Below are 21,335 nucleotides of genomic sequence, written 5' to 3'. Positions count from 1 at the left end.
CTGCCCGGACACTGAGGTCCAGCACCGAGGGCCTTCTAGTGGTTCCCTCATTGTGAGAAGCAAAGTTACAGGGAAACAAGCAGAGGACCTTCTGGGTAGTGGCTCCTACCCTGTGGAATGCCCTCCCATCAGATGTCAAAGGAATAAACAACTATCTGATGTTTAGAAGACATCTGAAGGCAGCCCTGTTTAGGGAAGTTTTTTTAATGACTGATGTTTTAATGTATGTTTAATCTCCTGTTGGAAGCCACCCAGAGTGGCTAGGGAAACCCAGCCAGATGGGTGGGGTATAAGTAATAAATTATCATCATCATCATCACCATCATCACCATCATCATCATCACCACAGTACCGAGGATTCTTTAGGGCAGGGGTCTGCAACCCGCGGCTCCGGAGCCGCATGTAGCTCTTTTACACCTTTGCTGCGGCTCCGGGGCGGATACTAGCGAGGGGAGGAGGCGCATTGTGCGCCCCGACACTCCCCACTGTGGCGGGCGCTGTACTGGCTGTGACATCGCATGGGGCCGGTGCGTGCGTTAGTCACACACTGTCCTGACATCACCTTCCCGCCCGCTGTCAGATCGCGGCTCCGGAGATATATTTGTTTTAAATGTCGCAATGGTTTTGCGGCTCCCAGGTTTTTTTTTCTTCGAAAACGGGTCCAAGTGGCTCTTTTTGTCTTAAAGGTTGCAGACCCCTGCTTTAGGGGAAGCCATAAACTGTTTGAAGTGGCGTCACAGAGCTTTGAATGTATGATGTGAATGTGGCCCTAAGTGTGTGGAGATGATCAAAGGATTAGGATAGGGGTGGTGGAGACTGCATAGGATTCCCAGGCAGAGATCCTGACACCACATGCTTCTTTCTCCCACTCCATGATTAGGCAAAAGCAGAATGAGGGGGGGGGAAACATACGAATATGCACCTATTTTACATACCAGCTGCGGAATTCATCTTTCTGCAATGCAGAGTTTTGGCTTAGAGGTACAGAATTTAAGCTCAAGCAACCAACCCACTGCTTTGAAGGTGGAAGTACTACCACCTACCTGGAGGGCAGGAATGCGGCTTTGCTGGTTGGGAATGACCTTTAGGGAAATGGTTCCCTTAGTTTCTTTCTGATGGACAAAGGAAAAGGAGAGAATCAACCTCTGCTAAATCAACCACACAAGGCAGATCACAACCTCTTCTTGCATAGCTCAGGGTTCCTGCAGTTGCAACCTGTCTCCTAAAACTGAGAAAAGCTGCACCAGCTAAAGTTCTCTCTTCAGTGCAACCGTGAAAAGCATAAGAGACAGGGAGATGGTGCTTCCTTGATGGTACTTCTAGTTTCCCCGTCTTAAATTTCTATACTTAGCTTTCAGTGCCCAGAGATGCCCAGGCATTCTGTGCCCACAGAGGTGTGCAACCTCTGACTCTCCCCACGCTTGTTGGACTACAACTACTAATATCAGCCCAGAGGTTTCTAATAAATAAATAAATCTAATAAATAAATAAATAAAACTTCCATAACCGTGATCATTATCATCAATTATGTACTGCCTGTTGCCAAACTAGGCTTCTAAGCAGTTTACAAAGTATAAAAACCAGTTACACAAACATTAAAATATCTCTGCAGTAAAGAATTGGGGCTACTGCCGGCTTTTGGTTTCTCCAGGATATTTCAGTCGAGCCTGCTTCTGGCTCTCATATGAGCCCCGTCTTTTCTACACCTTGCTGATTTCAGCCACTTCCAGCTTGCCCAGGAGGTGGGGTTGCGGGCTTCACGCCCACCCCACATGAGCGGGGGCTGGTTGCAGCCCCCGCGAGAGCAGGGGAATCCCGGCCGGGCCTGCCCCCCCCCAGCCAGCCAACCAGCTGGCTGGGGGGGCGAGGCCTGTCCTATTTAGGGCCGGTGCTGAGGGGGCTTGCCCTCTTTTCGCCGGCTAGCCCTCACGTTAGGTGTGGGGATGGAACCTAAGGTCCACCGGCTCCTACAGATTGGAATAATTCATGCTCAATTATCTTTTAAAAGGTCAGGAAGAATCACAGCAGGCTGCTGCTCCTGAAAGAGAAAACTCAGGTCCCTCCATCCTTGGTACCTACCAGTATCTTCTGCAGCTGGTCTACAGAATGGTTGGCGACACTCTTCCCATTGATTTCTAGGATCTCATCCCCCACATGAAGGGAGCCTGGCAGAGTAGGAGACATGAACCTCATGAAGCAAAGCAGTGCCAACAGCAACAGATAGGAGTCTTAATAGTAGCTAGAGAGGACAACAGCTACTGATAAACAGGCACCACACTGGCAACTCCTGGGACTAGGCAAAGGCTACACTTTTACTAGATTGCAGTAAAAATGAAAATGATTTTTTAAAGAAGCACATCACTAGCAGCAGTTTAAACATGCTACTTGTGGAACTCGCATTATTGAACTGAAAAAAACTAAACTATGAATTCACATGAGTGAATATGCCTGAAATGCTTCAGAATTGGGTTTGCTTTTATAAAAACACACTGTGAACCCACTACTTGAGCTATTCCTGCTATTCATGCAAAAGGAGCTCACTTCCTAAGTTCTTCCTTGGAGAGTTAACAGCTGTTTTGGACAGGAGGGAAGGGTAGCTCCTTTCAAGCAGGCACGGCCAGGGACTTCGCAAGGGCTCCAGGACTCAGAAGCCCTCATCGCTGACTGGCCTCATTCTGCCAACCCATGCTGCTTCTAGCAGTCACTCACCTGGGCGCTGGCAAGACTTGTGAATGAGAGCCAAGCCCACCATCACAGGTGCCACCATCACAGAGAGGCCAATGTCACATGTGCAACATCAATGAAGCTGAATATGACAGCAGCACAGCTTCAATGGCCACTGCCTTCTCCTTCTGCTGTTGTCAATGGCAGGGGCTGCTTTGACCCTTCTGCCACTCCACAGCAGCAGCAGCAGGAGGAAGAGGAGGAGCTAGTCACTGAAGCCACTCTGCACTTGGCACAGCGCTTGGCCGCCTCCACCCTCTGACTGGGGGCCCCAAAAGGGCTCTGCTCCCAGGAGTTGGAGCCCCAACCCACCATATTGGAATAACTAAAATGCAATGCCTGACCTCGTAATCTAACATGGCAGGTGGCATGTCAAAGCCAGGCACTGGCTTGGGTCCCATTCAAAACCACTGCCATTGCTCACCAGTGCAACATGACCAGATGCCTGGCAGCTGAGAGACTGGTGATGGAGGGAGAAATGTCCAGCAATGAATAGCAGCACCAGGCAGAGGTCCCACCACTGGCCCAAACTCCTTGCTCTCTGGTACAAGGAAGAGAGATCTACTCTGATCTCCATTGGGGTGCTTAGCTGTCCAAGTCCTTCTCTTCCCCCACCACTAAAACATCTCTATTCTAAAGGCAGACGGGAAACTCTCCATTCCATCTAATGGGGAAAGGAAGAATTTGCCTTTCCATGCAGTGTAAAATCTCATCATATTCTCAGAAGAGGGACAAAAAAAATTCCAAGCATCTATGGCAACCAGGAGCTGGAGGAGGAAATGACAGGACTGTCACCCAAGAAGTTATTGGGTGGTTGCTTTTATTTTGATTATAGTCATACCTTGGAAGTTGAATGGAATCCATTCAGGAAGTCTGTTCGACTTCCATAACATTAGAAAACCAAAGTGTGGCTTCTGATTGGCTTCAGGAAGCTCCTGCAGCCAATCGGAAGCAACCGAAGCCCCATCGGACTCTCAGCTTCCAAAAATAGTTTGCACACTGGAAAAGTCACTTCTGGGTTTGTGACCTTTGGGAGCCAAAATGTTTGGGAACTAAGGTGTTCGACTTCCAAGGTACTACTATATACATTTTGTGGTTTGATATTTTGATTTTGTTCTGTGAACCATCCTGAGACCTCTGGGTAAAGGGCAGTAGGTATATAAAATTCAATAAATTAATAAATTAAATAAATAAGTGGGCTTGGCCGGCAGAACTCAGGAGGTAGGAAGAGAGACACAAAAAGTAGAACTGGTTGGCTCCAAAAGTGGAATTGGGCTCAGGCTCTGCCAACTGTTGGGTCTCCTTCCTTTCTGCCCAATAGACATCAGCTTCCATTGGCGCTGGTTCCTAGGGATTAAAAAATATATATATTTCCAGGCCTGCTACTGCTCTTTACCTTGCCTGTGGATCATGCCTCCATGGAGGATTCTGGCCACCATACAGCTCTTCTTCTCATTCAGCTTCAGCGTGATACCCTGGAACAGAAAGTCTGTGACAATCTGGATCAAAGCTACAGTGTGAAGACTCTGCTTCTCTGCAGAGGCTCTTCCTGGCCTATCTCTGTACCAGAGGCAGCCCCAGGAGATGCATCCAGGAGGGGAGACTGCTAGCCAAACTCAATCTCTGTTCATTTCCCTTGTACGTAACAGCTGCCAGCTAACACTTCACTTTCCAGGTCAGAACTTGCACAAAGGGTTGGCAAGGATTGGGATCTGCCAAGGGCCCTGCACCCCAGCGGGGGATCCATGCAGCTGACCAGAATACTCTGAGCCTGGCTCATCCTCTTCACTGCTGCAACCTGTTTGCTCATCTGCCTTTCACAGAGAATGGGTCCCAGCTCAGTAGTATAACATCTGCTTTGAATGCAAAAGGCCCCAGGCTCTATTACTGGCATCCCTAGATAAGACTGGGAATGTCCCCTGCCTGAAAGCCTGGAGAGATGCTGTCAGTCAGTGTAATTAGGTGGACCAATGGGCAGCCTCACTCTGGCCCAGACAGCAATGGAGCAGTTGATGCCACTGCCTCCTTGTTGATAGCTGCTGTATAGGTCAGTTGCTAGAGTGTGAAACTCTTAATTTCCATGGGTTTGAGCCCCAAGCTGGGCAAAATAATGCTGCATTGCAGGGTATTGGGTTAGATGAACCTCACGGTCCCTTCCAACTCTACAATTCTACAATTGGCTGGCAGTAGCAATAATAAGGTTAGAGGAGGAGGAGGAGCTGCAGATGGCAGCAACAAGGAACTAGACTCATTGGGGATGGGAGGCACTGGGGGTAATTCCGAAAAATGGGAACTGGCACTGCTTCTAGGACAAGAATGGGGAAACCTGTAGCCCCCCAAATGTTGCTGGACTCCAACTCCCAACAGCTCCAGCCAGTATGGCCAATAGTCAGGCATGATAGGAATTATAATCCAGCTACATCCAGAGGGCTACACGTTCCTCATGTTCTAGGTCTTGCTCCTGGAGACTCCTTCCGTGGCTACAAGACAGTTAGGGATAGAACATCTCTCAAGTGAAGAGGAAATCTCAATTTCAGTCAAGCTGCACACAGCCAGAAGCTTTGAGCTCATTAAAGTCTTCCACCTCTGTCCGTCTAGGCCAGCCTTTCTCAACCTGTGGGTCCCCATATGTTGTTGAACTACAACTCCCATCACCCCTAGCTAGCAAGGCCAGAGCTCAGGGATGATGGGATTTGTAGTCCAACATCTGGGGACCCACAGGTTGAGAACCGCTGGTGTGGGCCCAGGAGTTTGCCCAGGAGCAAGAGAAATATTCCACCACCACCACCCCACTGCCTACAACCGCAAGGACTTGAAGCACTCTAGCTTCACCAGCTCACCATGGGCTCCTCCGCGACCTTTTCAAACTGGATGAACCTCATTTTCCGTATCTCCCGGCCATTTGTGTGGGCTGGGCTGCCCAGCATGGCTGAGCCATTGGAGTAAATATCCTCGGACACTGCATTCATTGAGGATGGAACTGCCTGTAAAGGCAAAACAAAACAAAACCCCAAGTTTAGGAGCAGTACCCAGGCCCTGCTGTATCCTGGTCTCCCAGAAGCCACACCAAACTGGAAACTTTAGCCCAAGAAGTATTAAACTCAGCCATCCATTCCCTGCTCCTATCCCTGAGTCAATATCGTGCTCATGATGGCAGCTGCTGGGCCCTAACACAGCATGGATTTATGTTTTGGCTGCCTAGCTGCTACATGTTCTCTCTCTTCTAGCCTTTAGTGATTGAAGACGGTCACCTTCAATGCACTCAGCTGTTTCTGAAAACATTGCAGCCATGGAATGACAAGTCAAATTGGCCACAATCATGGCTGTCATATACTCTTGGCTAACATGAATGAATAAGTCAAAATCTTGCACCAAGGAATGCTTATTTCCTCATCTTATATTCAGCAAAAATATCAGGAGTGTACTTTCTATGCATGACCAACTCTGCCAAGACAGAAGAGAGCCCAAATTTAAGACCAGTTCTTTTTAGAACAATCTGTTTCAGCGGTTCTGAGACTCAGGTGGTTCACAGAAACTGTCACAGAACAGGGTAGAATATCCATACTTGCCTTTACGCTTTTCTTTTCCTGCCAGAGATCGAGGTCCTTTTAGGGCCCGATTATCGAAAACACTAGCAAGTCCCTGGCTGGAGTCCATGATTTTAATAATATTGAGCTAGTTTTAACAATGAAGATGGCGCAGAAGAAACGTTTATTTTCTTCATACTTAATCCAGAAGCAAAACAGCTTTCCTTCCCATGAAATTGTTACTGCTCTAGTGGTTGTTCACATGTTACATTCAACCAGTCTACAACATGTGTACCTGCATACTAAAATAATTTAGCTGTACAGTTGTGCAGTTATTAACATGTAATGTTCTACAAGTGTACATAGCAGGCTGTGTACATAGCAGCTGAGCTGTACAAACTGACAAGTGTGCACTCTTTCACACAAGCATTTGTACATGTGTGGAGACATCCTGTACCTGTGTCCAGTGTAACATGGGAACAAGCCTACAACTGCATGGATGGTACTGTCCTAACTGGGCTATCAGGCAGTCTGAGCAAACCAGCCAGCTCCACCATGCCCCAGCAATTTTCAAAGACTCTATGGACGAAAAGGTTTAGGAACGACTGATCCGTTTCATTTCATTTGCTTGATTTTATCTTTAAGTTGAGTAAGAAGCTTTTGGGGAACATGGGGTTCTGGTTGTCCAAGAACTATACACTCCTGTGCTCTTACACTTTACTGGCATGGGGCTAGGGGGAATTGTCAGCTAAAAGCTGAGGTGCACTTACAAAAGGGATTAAGTTTTACTTGTGTCCAGTTGCAACCAGTGCTTTGAAAACATATGCACTTAAGCTCTTACCCCCCACCCACCCAACCCACATTAAATGTTGTTCTTTTACAGACGGGATGGGGGCTACTTGCAGATGGGCTGCTTATTAATAATAAAAAAGGAAGTTGCTAACCTGCACTTTCTAGCACAATTATGCCTTCACATTTTCTAATTGTAAAAAGTCTGGTAAGAAAAGTGAAGGGAAATGGCACGCTGGAAAGTGTGGAATAACAACCAGATGCTGGCAACATCATTCTAAGCCTCTGCATGAACCTACCAGGATGAACGCTCAACAAACAGGCAGCATTATGTGACCTCTGTGCAAGTTTTGTACAAACACGTCAGCATTAATGTTCAACAACCAACTGTTCCAAAAGCTCCTACAGCTTTTGAGGCTTTGCCAGCAATTGCCCACACATCATCAAACCTATGATTGCAATTTACATACATAAGATAGAATCTTGTTGTGTGTAACGAAAGAAAAGGAGGAGGGGGAGGAAACCCCAGATTCTCAGATGCTGAATTCTGGACTCCAATCATACTGCCTGAACTTGGATAGTACTGCAGATTGTGCACTGGTCTGGCACCGAACCTTCTCTCAAGAAAAACAGGCCTGCACTTGAACCAGCTTTCAAACGCTACACTCTCAGTTGTCACCAGAGTCTTGCAAATCCCAGGAGAAGAAGAGTTAACACACACAAACCACGAACCAGAGATCTGGTCAACCTCAGAATGGCTGTTTTTAGGGTAAAAAAGCAACAACTTCAAAAGACTGGATGACAAACATATATTCTGCTTCATTCCAGTAACAGCAGCCCAAGCTCACCCATGCACAAAGCCAAATTTTGAAGGATACCCCCTAACCAGAGTCCTTTCACATAGTTTAGCCCTTGCTCTTGCTCTTATCTTCCAGAAGCAGACAAAGGACGCAATGGATTGGTGATTAAAGCCTGTTAAAGAACAAAAGCACAACAAAAACATATTAACAGTCCCTGGAAATGTCTTATCTCTTCTAGACTATAAGCTGGTTTCAAGCAACTGAGCATATATAAACAGCACTGACTGTTTTCCATCTCAATGTCAGGGTGGAAAGGTGGATATGTTTAGTTCATTAGGCTGGTGCTAGACTGTTGGGGGAACTGGGGACAAAGTCTTCTCCTCCCCTACCCACTTCTGCTAAAATGGCACCATCCTCTCAAGAGATAAGAGTAAACCCATCTACACCAACCCAGGCCTCTAAAGCAAGGATGGGTAATCTTTTGGAGAGATCAAGGGCCACATCCCTTGGAGGCAAATAGTTGGGGGTGGTGTTAGAAACTCAGATATACAGTGGTGCCCCCAAGACGAATGCCTCGCAAGACGGAAAACTTGCTAGACGAAAGAGTTTTCCGTTTTGGAGGTGCTTCGCAAAACGAATCTCCTATGGGCTTGCTTCGCAAGACGAAAATGTCTTGCGAGTTCCTGCGGGGGGGTTTTCCTCTCCCCCCCTTTTCTAAGCTGCTAAGCCGCTTATCAGCTGATCCGATAAGTCAATAAGCCGCTAAAAGCCGCTAAAAGCCGCTAAAAGCCGCTAATAGCGCTAATCCGTCAATGGGCTTGCTTCGCAAGACGAAAAAACCGCTAGCCGAAGAGAATCACAGAACGGATTATTTTCGTCTTGCGAGGCACCACTGTATAAGCTAGGCGCCAAATGGCTCCTTAAACCAGGGTTAGTCACCAAAATGAAATGCTTAGTTGCACTTTTTGACCAGATGGCTCAAAAGTCATTCTTTTCAGTATGACTTTTTAGTTCCTGAAATTCATTCTGGTGGTGCAGATAAAATATCATGGATGGAATTCTACAGGATGTGTTTCTACATATTGGTGGGAGTGAGAAGGGTCGAAGCAGAATTGTGGACCACCCCTTCTTTCTCTCACCTTTATTCATTTGCCATCCATTCATATTCTCCCTTCCTCTCTCTGGGGGTGGAGGGTAACACAACAGATGGGGGCCTGGTAAGCAGATTGCACATCTGTCCCCTAAGGGAGTGGTTCCCAATTAGCTACCGTAAGTACTGTGGAGCCCTTGTCTTTCAAAAGCCAAGCCACGGGCCCCCTACTTTTGAAAATGTTGCTATTTCTATGGTAGTTTTTGTTATGTGAATGTTGCCAGAGACTCTGGGTGGGTTACGTGGACCCCCTGGGGACCACTGCATTTGGGAACTACTTCTCTAAGAAACCAAAGTTATACTGCCTTGGAGAATGGAGGCTCCGTCTAATTATAACAGTTGTCACTGACAGTCCACCACTGACTAAGGCTCATTAGAGTCTGCTTCAACCCTTACAATCACCGAACATTTAGCTCAGGGGTCGGCAACCTAAAGTCCATGGGCCACAAGCGGTGCACAGGGGTTGTTTAACTGGCCCACGAGCCACCCACTCGGCAGTCCCCGCTTGCTGCACTAAACCAGTGAGGTGCATGGAAGCACTTCCGCGGCACCAGAAATCACATCTGCGCAGACGCAGACACCGGAAATTGCGGGTGCACGCGCTCATGTGAATGCACAATCCGGCCCATGGAGGGATCTCCACTGGAGTGAACCGGCCCAGGCGAGGTAAACCTTGAAGACCCCAGATTTAGCTCAAACCAACTTCAGGTCTTATTCACACATCCATTAAAGAGTCAACAGATTTCCTACCTCCTGTCCAATTTGGATGAATACACACACACACTCACTGACTTCTCTGACCAATACAATACTCTCGCCCATTTACTATTTCTGAGCTAACCTCACCAGGTTCAGTTTGCAGCACTCCTCATTAGCCCCCTTGGCCTACCCCTGCCCAGGGCTGTTGGCATACATCTCACTGCGTGTTCAGCTCGTGTTTTCTACCATTCCTCTGGAGATAGCTGAAGAACCACGACCTTCCAATCTGAGCCTCTCCAAGCTAATGCAAACAAACCCAGATGTTCCTGGTTAGATATTAGCCTATGGGTTTTACCGCTTCATTTAGCAGGCTCTGCCCATCCACACAGAAACGGTTGCTAGCCTAGGAAGGTGATTCTTAACTGCTTTGTACCAGTAGTGATTAAACATCTGCAAACATAGCCTAAAGCAGAGGTAAGTCAATGTGCTTTCTTCCAGCTGTTCTTGGACTCCAACTCCCATCATTCCTGACTACTGGTCAAGCTAGCTGGGGCTGATGGGAACTGGAGTCCACCACATCTGGAGGACGTCACATTGGGTACCCCTGGCCTAAAGGAAACAACATTCATACCAAAACCACACCCATGGACAATTGTGCGGCAGTGGGCCTTTGGGCTGATCTAGAAGGGAACAGAGATCCTCTGGGTATACAGCGCGGAAGAAGATGGACTAGTTGGTTATGTGAGAACAGGATGCTGGACTAGCTGGGTCTTTGGTCTGATCCAGCACTCTTCTTATGTCCTTTCCCTTTGCCTCAGCGAAGTTGCTGGTGGCAACCCTGGCCTGGGTTCAAAGTGCCCGTCAGGGGAGCTGACTCAGCCTAGAGTCATCTCTTATCTGTTCTTCCTTCCTTGAAGCAGCCTGTCACACAGTTCAGTGCCAGACCTCTGGGCTCAGCAAAGATTTCCCCAGAGTGCAGCACATTCCAGGCCATTAGGCTCAAAGGTTGGCCTAGTCAAGATGTCCCCACCCCCTACACTGTCTTTCCCCCAACCATCGGTGCAGCCAGGATTTATGTTGGGGGGTGCAGGCTTTAGGCAGAACCTCAGTTAGTTAAGTATTTTGCATTGATTGGATAAGCTCATGTCCCCAACCTTTGCTTTTTGGCTAAACAGTGCCTTGTCCTGAAGATAATCCGGATGTAATCAGGAGAAATGAGGGCTAGAAGCAGGAACTTGGGGATTTGTGGACAACAAAGCTTATCCTTGAGGGTCAGCAACCTCAGCAGCAGCAGCAGAAACCCAAGCACCTTCCCAGAAGAGTATGCAGCAGCAGGGAAACCACCCTCCATTTTGAATTTCCCACAATGACCCAGAGGTGGTCACGCAGCAACACTCTGAGGGACTGTTGAAATGGTGGGCAGATTCTCAGACCTGGCTGCTATTGCCAGGGAAATTAGGCACCTGTGTAGCAGCAGCCAGCCCTCATCAAGGGCTCCCACCAATATGGAATGGGACTCACTTCAGAGCACTTTCTAACCAGGAGGAGGCCTCCTTTCTCTGGGCAGAGAAGGGTTTCTGGGCTCTGAAGTGGCTCCACCCACCCTAGTCGGCCATCAGACTCCCCTGACATACTGTAGAAGCCTTCTGGGTCAGGCTAGGACTTTGCCTGAGCAATAAACAGTTCCAACTCCTTGGCTTGAAATTCTTGGGAAGCAATTCTAGGTTGTAACCTCCTGGCTCTTGATCAACAGCACGGACAAGCTTAAACTTTGCCTCACTTTTGAAGAAGGAATGAATCCCTGCCATGTTTGCAGCAGATGCCTGGTGATTAGGGCATCAAAACTCTAGTGCGTTTGCTGGGGTAACAGCTGCTCACCATCACAAAAGAGCACACACAACCCACGCACTCTGGGCAGCTTCTGACATAGTATTTTTAAAAAAAACAACAACCAGTAAGCTGTTTGTTTGTTTGTTTGTTTGTTTTTAAAAATTTTCCTAAACGGGGTTGGCTTCAGATGTCTTCTAAAAGTCAGATAGTTGTTTATTTCCTTGACATCTGATGGGAGGGTGCCACTACTGAGAAGGCCAAAACAAACCAGGAATGGGGAGCCTGTGGCCTTTCAGTTGTTGTAGAACAACTCCCATCATTCCTGGCCATGCATGCTGGGGCTGATGGGAATTGAAGCCCAATGACATCTGACAGGCCACAGGTTCTCCCATCAATGCACTGGTTCCCTGTAACTTCTCTTCTCGCAGTGAGGGAACCACCAGAAGACTCTCGGAGCTGAACCTCAATGTCTGGGCTAAATGATGAGGATAGAAGCACTCCTTCAGGTATATAGGGCCATTGAGGGCTTTAAAGGTCAGCACCACCAACACTTTGAACTGTGCTCAGAAGTGTACAGTGAAGATCCTTTAGGACCGGTGTGATATGGTCCTGGCGGCCGTTCCCAGTCACCAGCCTAGCTGCTGCATTCTGGATTAGTTGTAGTTTCCGGGTCACTTTCAAAGGTAGCTCCACATACAGTACACTGCAGTAGTCCATGCAAGAGATAATTAGAGCATGTGCCACTCTGGCAAGTATAAGGATGAGTCTCTGTGGAACATACAAAGTGCTGTGCTTTGCCATCTAAATCAGAGGTTCCAAATGCCGCTCTCTCTATCTGGTCTTCAAGATTCTTTCCAGGCTGCACACCCTTCCCAACACCAACCTCCATGAGCATTTTGGTAGTCCGGAACGTGCCTTTTAACCCTGAAAATGCCTGTTGTTTGCCGGTATAGACAGGGGTGTAGGCGTATGTGTACAAATCAGCCTAATGTACAAAAGTGATATCTATTTATATATTTTATTTTAAAATCTGCATCTCACGTTTCACTTCTTCAAAGAGGCTTAGGGCAATCAGATACATAATGCACAAAATTGAAAAAAACAAATTAAAACTCCTAAACGTAAAGCCCCAAGAATTTAAAATGTAAAAAAAAAAAAAAAATCTGAAAAGCATTCAAGGTACAAAGGCCTCCTGAAATAAAATGTTTTGAAACTCAGTAGAGATTTACATTCACTGCTCCACTATTTTTGCCTCTGGTCCCACTCACTATTGGTATCCGGCCCCTGAGAGGCTGCCCATAATGAAATGTGGCCCTTCCTTGGACAGAAGACGATTCCCATCCGTGATCTAAATGCATTCCAAACTTTTTCACCACAATCGGGTCCATTTCTCCCATCATGATCTCCCCCCAAAACAGACCAGTTGTTTTTCTCCTGCACAGTTTAGTCTTTGATCTGACACTGTCCTTTTGGAAGTTGGACCTGAAGGGAATATGTTTTTCTGCCAAGAGGCAGAGAAACGTGATGCTGATGCCGTAAGCACTTGGATTATCTTCTCAGGGCTTCCTGAAACTCAAGTATTGTAGACAATTGTGCCAGTGCCCAACCCAGCCACCCCCAGCTTTCTTTTTCAAGGGAGGATACAGCTGCATGAGGTTACAGCTGTCACAGACAACTCCCAGAACTTGCCAGATGCAACAAAGCATGTCAGAGACAGGCCAGCTCAGCAGAATTCAGCAGCAGCAGCAAAATAGTAGCTACTGAGGAAGTGACCAAGGGTCCAGATGGTCTGAGATACCCTGCTATGTCTAGGATAGAGATGCGGCTTCTGTGACCCTCCAGATCTCATTGGACCCCCATTAGATCCAGTATGACCCACTGGTTATGGGTTGCTGGGAGTCATAGTCCACAATTTTTCTGGAGAGCCACAAGTTCCCTATCCCAGGGAAACCCTAGGGTAAGAACAGACGAGGAGGTCTCTATCAAAGCTTCTGGACAATCAGTGCCTTGGTCACTCACTACACCGGTACAATGGACAGGTGGAAAAGACTGAAATGGTGGCATCCAATGGGCTATTGAACTGACCAGTCCCATTAGTGGAAGCCCATGTAAGGACTTCAGCTAGTGCAATGGGGCTTTCCCCTGACCTCCCTCAAGTTGGGGTTGGGAGAACTCCTAGAACAGCACGTGAGGGAAGGTCCCATTCCATCGGGCAAGCTGAAATGCTTGTGCCAACAGAACATTTAGGGAGGAGTGATGTTGAATTCTCCTCATATTTTTACTCACAGAGGTGAGTAGGCAAGACAAACTTTAGTATTTATACAGCACTTTCAAAACATTATCAGTGGGATTCACAGTAGGAGGAACTGCACAAAAGAAGTGGGAACTAGGGAAGGGGGATTTTTGCAGGAGTGCCCCATTCAAGGTTCAAGCCAGCCATTCACTCCAAACAGGGCATTCCTCTCCCCAATGACTTCTCCATTTTCTTATTTTCTTTCCAACCACCAACCGGTACTCCGTAATAGATGAACATGATCTATCTTCTCTGTGATGTATTTTGAGGGTTTGAGACCGTTCACGTTTATGTTTCATTCTGTTAGTTCTCTTGAACTTCTGCAAATCTTGGCGTTTCCTTGACTACAGTGGTGCCCCGCAAGACGAATGCCTCGCAAGACGAAAAACTTGCTAGACGAAAGGGTTTTTCGGTTTTGCGTTGCTTCGCTAGACGAATTTCCCTATGGGCTTGCTTCGCAAGACGAAAACGTCTTGCGCTTTTTTTTTTAAAGCCGCTTGAAGAGGCGCAGTTGCGACGGACCGTGCTTCGCAAGACGAAAAATATCGCAAGACGAAAAGACTCGCGGAACGAATTCTTTTCGTCTTGCGAGCCACCACTGTATGCTAATACCACTGCCTTATTTCTCATTTGGACCCCAGTTTCTCATTTCTCATTTGGACCCCAGTTTCTAATGGCATTCACCATCCAAGTTTGCTGTAGGAAGGAATTATAACAGCAGCAGCAGCAGCCAGCTCTTGCTGTCTTTTTGCAAACAAAACCCAAGGACTTTTGCTGTGTATCCAAAGCTGACAGCTGGTCTAGAGATTTCTTTTCATTACACACATCTTAGCGGCAGTTTTAAAAAAACCAAACAACCCAAAAGCAGCCTTGGTGGCTATTATGAGAGGAGGCACAGCAGCAAAAGATAGTGCTTTCTTCTTTCTCTGTTGCCATTTACCACTCAAAAGTGCTACCCTAGTGCAGTTTTAGGTGGGTATTTAAACAAACAGCAGCTTTTTTTTCAAGGAAGGAGAAATGAGCAAGGCTGCTTTTGATTTTTAAAGATGGTGCTTCATTCGCATTGCCTTGTAAACACAGTCCCCCCCCCAAAAAAAAAAGATTCAAGAAGCAAAGGCAATGGCTGCCTCTCTCCAGTATGTGAATGGTCAGGTCACCTGACTCAGGTGTAAATCCAACAAACAGATGCAGGTCTTGCTGCTCCCAGTTCGGGAGATGCTCTGCAGCTCTGGCAAAACAGCAAAAGATGGAAACCTTGGAAAGGAACAAACAGCTTCTCCCATCATCAAGGATTTCATTATAATACAAAGCAGTCAAATGCAAAGCAGTGCATTAAAATATTTAAACATTAACAAGACTATTCATTTCCAAGTCATTAAAAAGGTAAAGGTAAAGGGACCCTTGACCATTAGGTCCAGTCATGGATGACTCTGAGGTTGCAGAAAGAGCAAAGCATGGCTCAGGGTTGACTTCAGCAATGCACCCTCTTGAAAGCACATGATACCTTGCTGAAGCTAAGCAGGTCTGGATCTGTTCATTGCCTGGATGAGAAACTGCCTGGGAATACTATGTATCATGCCTTGAGATTTATGGAATAAAATTGGAATATAAGCACAGCAGATAGATTAATGAACATGGCATAACATGAAATGTATCTAAAAAATGTGGGGGGGTGATGCCTGTGTACATATTGACATGCATTTCACATGATTTTAGATGTAACTTGCACAGTACGGCATCCATTCTAGCTCCCCAGTTTGACTAGAATTATGTTAGTTCATTGTATGACCTACACATTGTATGGAGCAGAGCTGTTTTAACATATAGCAGAAAAATATGATAGTCTATTTCTCCCCCATCCTCAGTCACTGCCAAATGGAAATATAGAACTGCTGAGCCATGTTTTAATTCACCAAATGGTTGGATTCTATGGACAAATGGATCTTCACATGGCTCCCACTGTCATGCAGCAACTGTTTTCGCAGCTAAGGCATCATAAGCAAACCATCCAAAGACATTCTCTGTGCAGATCAGGCCAAACATGAAACATTATACAACAATGGTGCATTTAACAGGAGCATCACACAAAAACCCCAAGAAACAACAACTGGACTACTCTTCACAGCAAGGCGATTTCATTTGCAGCACTGTCTCCAGTTCTGCATGTGCCACACGGTTCAAAAGAGGGTGCTGACCAGTCAGAAGGTTTTCAGAGGAGAGTGACAAAAAATGAGTGTCTCGAGGATGCCAAGTCATGTGGTAGAAGATCGAAGAAGCTGGGTATCTTTAGCTCAAAGGAAAAAAGGGTTGCACAGGGGCAAGTTGCCAAAAGGTACACTACATAGATTTGATAAAAAGCCAAATTCCCCCATTGCCAAGTCATAAAAGCTAGACATTATCCAAGCTAAACTACTTACTATGCAGGAGATCTGCAACTGGGTCTCCCAACATATTTACGTTAACTTAAAAGCAGCTATAAGGCAGTGGGGAGGGAAGGAAAATTGGACAGAAGAAGCAGCTCAAACAGCGGATGTGTTCAACCATTTCCTTCCGTGCTATTTCCCTGATCTAAATACTCCCCAAGTTGCTGTCTGTACCATGCCAGTATTTTTTTGGAACAACTTCAAGATAACACTTCTCTTACCATGAATTGGTGCCACATCAGTGAGCTATCAGAGAGGTATCTACTCCTCCCACTATTGTTCCACTGTGGTCATTGAGACCTGCTGGGAAAACTTGCTTTCCTTGACTGCCCCTAATCTGTATATCAACAGCATCAAAAGCAGCAATAGTTCCCAGAATAAAAAACACACACCAAGAAGCCTGTTAGGGCCTGAACCTTGTGAGAGTCCAGGAGCAATGCAAAATTATTTTTTTGCTCAGACTTGTTTATAGCAGCAGCTGGTGATTAAAGGAAGAAGAGATTTGTACTGCATTTTTAAAAAAGTGTTTATATATTTTTAATAATACTCTGTGTTACAAATATGTCTGCAAACATGACAGGAAGGCTGGCAATTTCAACCCTGCTGTCTGCAAATCCCTTACAGACAACCAAGTTCCTGGAGACAGTCAGGTTGTGTATCCATAAGCAGTGACTAGAGGAGAAATGACTGCTGGGAGGAGCACAGAACACCATGGTGCACTTGTAGCAGCAAAACCAGACGCTTTCATCTGGCCCAGCTGCAACAAAACATGTCTCTCCCGTATCGGTCTCTACAGCCACAACAGTTTGACTTCACTCCCCCAAAGGCACACTCCTCCACTGTCTCCCAAGGAAGACAGATGCCAACAAGTTCAAGTATCCAAAGCACTTCAGAAGTGTGAACTCAGTCATTCGCACAACAGCCTCATAAGGCAGACCAATCGTATTAAATAGCACAGGTCGGAGTGTGGAGGCAAGGAGAGAAAAAGCTGAAACAGTAGTGCATTGGTGGGAGAACCTGTGGCCTGTCAGATGTCATTAGACTTCAACTCCCATCAGGCCCAGCATGTATGGCCAGGAATGATGGAAGTTGTTCCACAGCAACTGAAAGGCCACAGGCTCCCCATTCCTAGAGTCCTGGCTTGTTTTGGACTTGCTCGAAAGCACAAATGCTGGACCTGAGTACAACAGCATTCTCCGGACCTGTGAATCCCCCAACAGTAGAGGCAGAAGCTAGCCATTATGTCTAGCAGACACTGATAGTCTTATCAATGGTGGGGAAGAGCCCTGCATGAGATTCTGAAGAGCCAATGTCAGAGATTGTGAAGGCATGGAAAAACAGAAAGGGGGAAAAATCCCAAAGAAGTTTCCCCTTATTTTCTTTATAGGCCTTCACATCTCTAGCCATTGCTAGCAAGTGCTGGGAGAGATGTACAAAGAAAACTGACCTAGTATATGACAGCTTCTTATGTTCCTATCATCACTTCCCCCAAACTGGATAGCTCTGCAGCTAAATCAGCACAAGGCAATTGCCGCTTCCAGTTCTGACCAGATGTAACTTTGCAGCAGAGAGAGAGAGGGCGAGAGTGAGAGAGAGAGACAACTTCCTCTGAAGTAAAGCACTGAATCCTTCTCACATACACAATATACGCACAGGCTCCACTCAGAAGCAAAGGGACAAGATGACCAGCTGCAAGATGCAGCTGTGCCCCCAGACTCTTAATACTTGTTATTAGCTTGCCAATAGGCAACAAGGGAGGAGGACACACAGGCAACAAGAGAAAAGCAAGCAAAAAACAAGCCCCCTCCCTTAAAAGGGTCAGTCTCCATGGTCTCCCTTAAAATGTACTTGCTGTAACAGTTCCGGAAAGAAAGAAAAGTGTGGATTGAGAGCCACAATTCCACCAACTACATTCAAATTGTCTGAATGATCTATGGACTTGGCAACAGTAACCCAGCACATCATGTTTTTCCAATGTGCGGAACACCTTGCACACCTGCACATGACCCTCTTTGATGGAGGTCTGTCCTCACACTTCTGTCCCCCCACTGTGGTCTTTGCATAGGGAAAGCCACAAAAGAGATCCAACTTGCAAGAGGATTTTGCTGTTTGCAGCAGGATGCATGAGCTGCACAGCATATCCACCCCAATCTGTCCTGGGATTCTTGTTTACCTGGATGGCTCCACAGCTGGCTTTTCTGTTCTGAATAGCCATTCATGAATGTGTTCTGCAGATCTCAGCACCTTTGCGTCAAGGAATAGCTCTAGTCCAGGGTTTCCCAAACTTGGGTCTCCAGTTGTTTTTTGACTACAGTTCCTATCATCCCTGACCATTGGTCCTGCTAGCTAGGGATGATGAGAATTGTAGTCTGAAACACCTGGAAAAGTTTGGAAAACACTGCTCTAGTCGAAAGTGTCCAGAGGTCAAATTTCCCAATGCGTCTTCTCCAACTGATTTCCAAAGTGCCACTCTAGAAAAAAAATGGGGTATCCTCCACAGCAGCTTTCAATCCAATGTATCAGAGCTATTGCTAGAAGAGAAATCCGGAAACCCCAGAGTACAGGCAGAAAAAACATTGGTTCCACGCAAGGGACTGTGTTCGGATCTCAGCCAAAAAGCATGAAACTGAGAAGCACCCCAATAGACCATGTACTGTAACCCACTTAAAACAACTGTCCTCCACCACTTGCAAGGAGTGTGGTGGTGTCCAGCCACCACAAGAGCAAAAATCACTGGAGTTATTCGAAATGAAAGTGGAAGAGGGAAATCTATCATCACCTGGATCCCACAGACAATCGTGTCCCACCAGACTCTCCCACTTCCAAAGGGAAGGGACCTAGCCTAGTGACGGAGGACAGGAACATAGGAAACTGCTGTCTACAGAGTCAGACCACTGGTCCATCTAGCTCAATACTGCCTACACTGACTGGTAGCAGCTCTCCAGGATTTCAGAGAGGGGTCTCTCCCAGTCAGTGCTAGGCATTCAGCCTGGTGCCTTCTCCATGCAAGCAGTTGTTCTGCCACTAAGTTGCAGCTCTTCCCTGTTTTGCATACAGAAGGTCCCAAATTCAATCCCACCACATCTCTAGCAAGGCTGGAAGAAGGACCCGTGCCTGCTACTCTGCTTAGGTGATACCAAACTGCATGGGGTCACTGGTCTGTCAACGCATCAGGCAGAAGCTCCCCACGTTCCTTTTTTTTTTTTTAAAAAAAAAAGGTGGATTCAAAAGTACATCTCCGCGTGCATCAGCTGGCCTAAGCTGGTCCATTCTGCTTCCTAGATAGCATTGCTGGTACCCAGGTAACGCAAATGGCATAGGCAGACCTTCGCATGCTTAACGGGACGTATACCCCACTGCGTGCAACAGCGTTTACTCTCTAGTCAATGGGTTTCAGAATTGCAGCCCGAAGTCTCACTTGCGAAGTCACATAAAACTCAAGACCGGTTGGGGCCACCTAGTCCATGCCCAAATTTATCCACCCCAAAGGGATATGTGTTAAGTAACAGGCAAGCGATGCATTTGCATTGATCAGCATATAGAGTAAGTGGACAACGTGGGTGGGTGGGGGCCTCCCGCCCTGCATCGGAAAGGTAACAACCCGCTCCTTGCTTTAAACATGAGCGGGAGGGAGGGGCTTGCCCACCTCCAGCGCTACGGCGCGTTCAGCGGTCGTTGCCACGTCTTCCCACCGGCCACCCCCGCATGCCCCGATCTCCAGAAGCGCCTCTCACCTCGGCCTTAGGCCTGTTCTGCAGAAGGTGCTCCAGGTACAGGTCGGACAGCGCGGTCCTCATGCTGCTCACGCTGTCACTCCGGCTGGATTTGAGCGTCATGGTTGGTGGGCGCCAGGCGCGAGTAGCTAAGCACCCCGGGGTAGTGTGATGCTCTGGGACTCGGAGTCGAAAGGCGTCTCGTCAGCGGCCCGAGGGGCTCTGCTTCCACCCGCAAGGCGCGATCGCTGTCAAGCCGCTGCTGCTTTTGGAGCCGAGTAGACCCCGCGCGCGCACTACAGCCGGCCGGAGCGTCCTAAACCGAAAGGGTTGCAGAGTCACCGTGCGCCGGAGAAGGCAGCAGAGGGGAGGACCAGGCCCGCCCGCTGGGAGTGGCTAAATAGGGAGGGATCTCTCCACCCGGCCCACAGCGGCTGCCAAAGCAGCAGCCCTACGTTCCCCTAGCCACTTAGCGCCGCCGAGCGCCGAGCGCTGGGGACAGCGGTGCAAGCCCTATCCAACCTCTCCAAACCGCGCGCGCGCCCTCCTGCGCCCCCTCCTGCCAGAGCCGAGTGTCTTTCTGCTGCCTGCCAGAGCCACCGCTTCGCTTACGCAAAGCACGAGGCTCTGTCTGCAGTGTTGAACGAGCTGGGCCGTGCAAGCAGCAGCGATTGTTTTGGGGGCCGATAAGCGACGTCACCTCAAGAACAGAGGGGGCTGCCTTCGGGCGAGTAACACTCGCTGGCAGCAGCGGCTCTCCTGGTTCTCAGGCAGGGGTCTTCCTCGGCCTTCTGTGGACAGTGTCCGTAACTGGACTTGGTCTCCACGTCTGCAGAACAGGCGCTCTCCCATTAATTCATGCATAAATACGGTACTTTTTGTGGTTGCGTGGCAATCGGCGATTCAACTGGTGATCGGCGATCTAGGAAGCTGACTTGTACAGAACCAGACCCTTGGTCATTCTAGCTCAATACTGTCTACACGAACTGGCAGCGGCACTCCCATTATTTCAAACCAGGGTCCTTCCCCGCCTTACCTAGAGTTGTCAGAAATTGAACCTGGATCCTTCTGCATGCAAAGGATGTGCACTACCAGTGAGCCATGTACTGTACTGTACTTACTGGGAGTAAGTCCCATTCAATTCAGTGGGGCTGCAAGGAGAAACTGAGTGCATCAGCACTCAGTATTCCAAGACCTACTGCCTTCCAACTGTGGAGGAAAGAACAGTCACCAGGATTAGTAGTCAGTGGCTGGTCCATAAATCTGCCTAATATCTTTTAAAGTCATCCCTCTTGTGGGAGTGAATCCCATAGTTTAACTATGTACTGTGTAAAGAACTTTTGTGTGCTGTGAACCTTCCAGCTTGTGCAAGTCATCACTTGATGTT

The 21,335-nt window shown here is 47.6% G+C and overlaps 1 protein-coding gene across 1 annotated transcript in view; it reads right to left on the bottom strand.

Annotated features, from left to right (window-relative positions):
* The window catches only part of MPP1 (MAGUK p55 scaffold protein 1), a 34,771-nt gene extending 14,460 nt beyond the window's left edge, over positions 1-20,311 (bottom strand). The window contains exons 1-5 of the mRNA XM_082207580.1: positions 19,970-20,311; positions 5,565-5,708; positions 4,121-4,199; positions 2,080-2,165; positions 1,044-1,112 (exon numbers count right to left, since the gene is read on the bottom strand). Of these exons, the coding sequence (XP_082063706.1) occupies positions 1,044-1,112; positions 2,080-2,165; positions 4,121-4,199; positions 5,565-5,708; positions 19,970-20,071 (480 nt within the window). The 5' untranslated portion in view covers positions 20,072-20,311. The remainder of the gene's footprint in view (positions 1-1,043; positions 1,113-2,079; positions 2,166-4,120; positions 4,200-5,564; positions 5,709-19,969) is intronic.
* Positions 20,312-21,335: the final 1,024 nt, after the last annotated feature.

Source organism: Podarcis vaucheri, assembly GCF_965113315.1.
Source record: "Podarcis vaucheri genome assembly, chromosome: Z".
Lineage (NCBI taxonomy): Eukaryota > Metazoa > Chordata > Lepidosauria > Squamata > Lacertidae > Podarcis > Podarcis vaucheri.
This window is presented reverse-complemented; position numbering and strand designations above follow the sequence as displayed.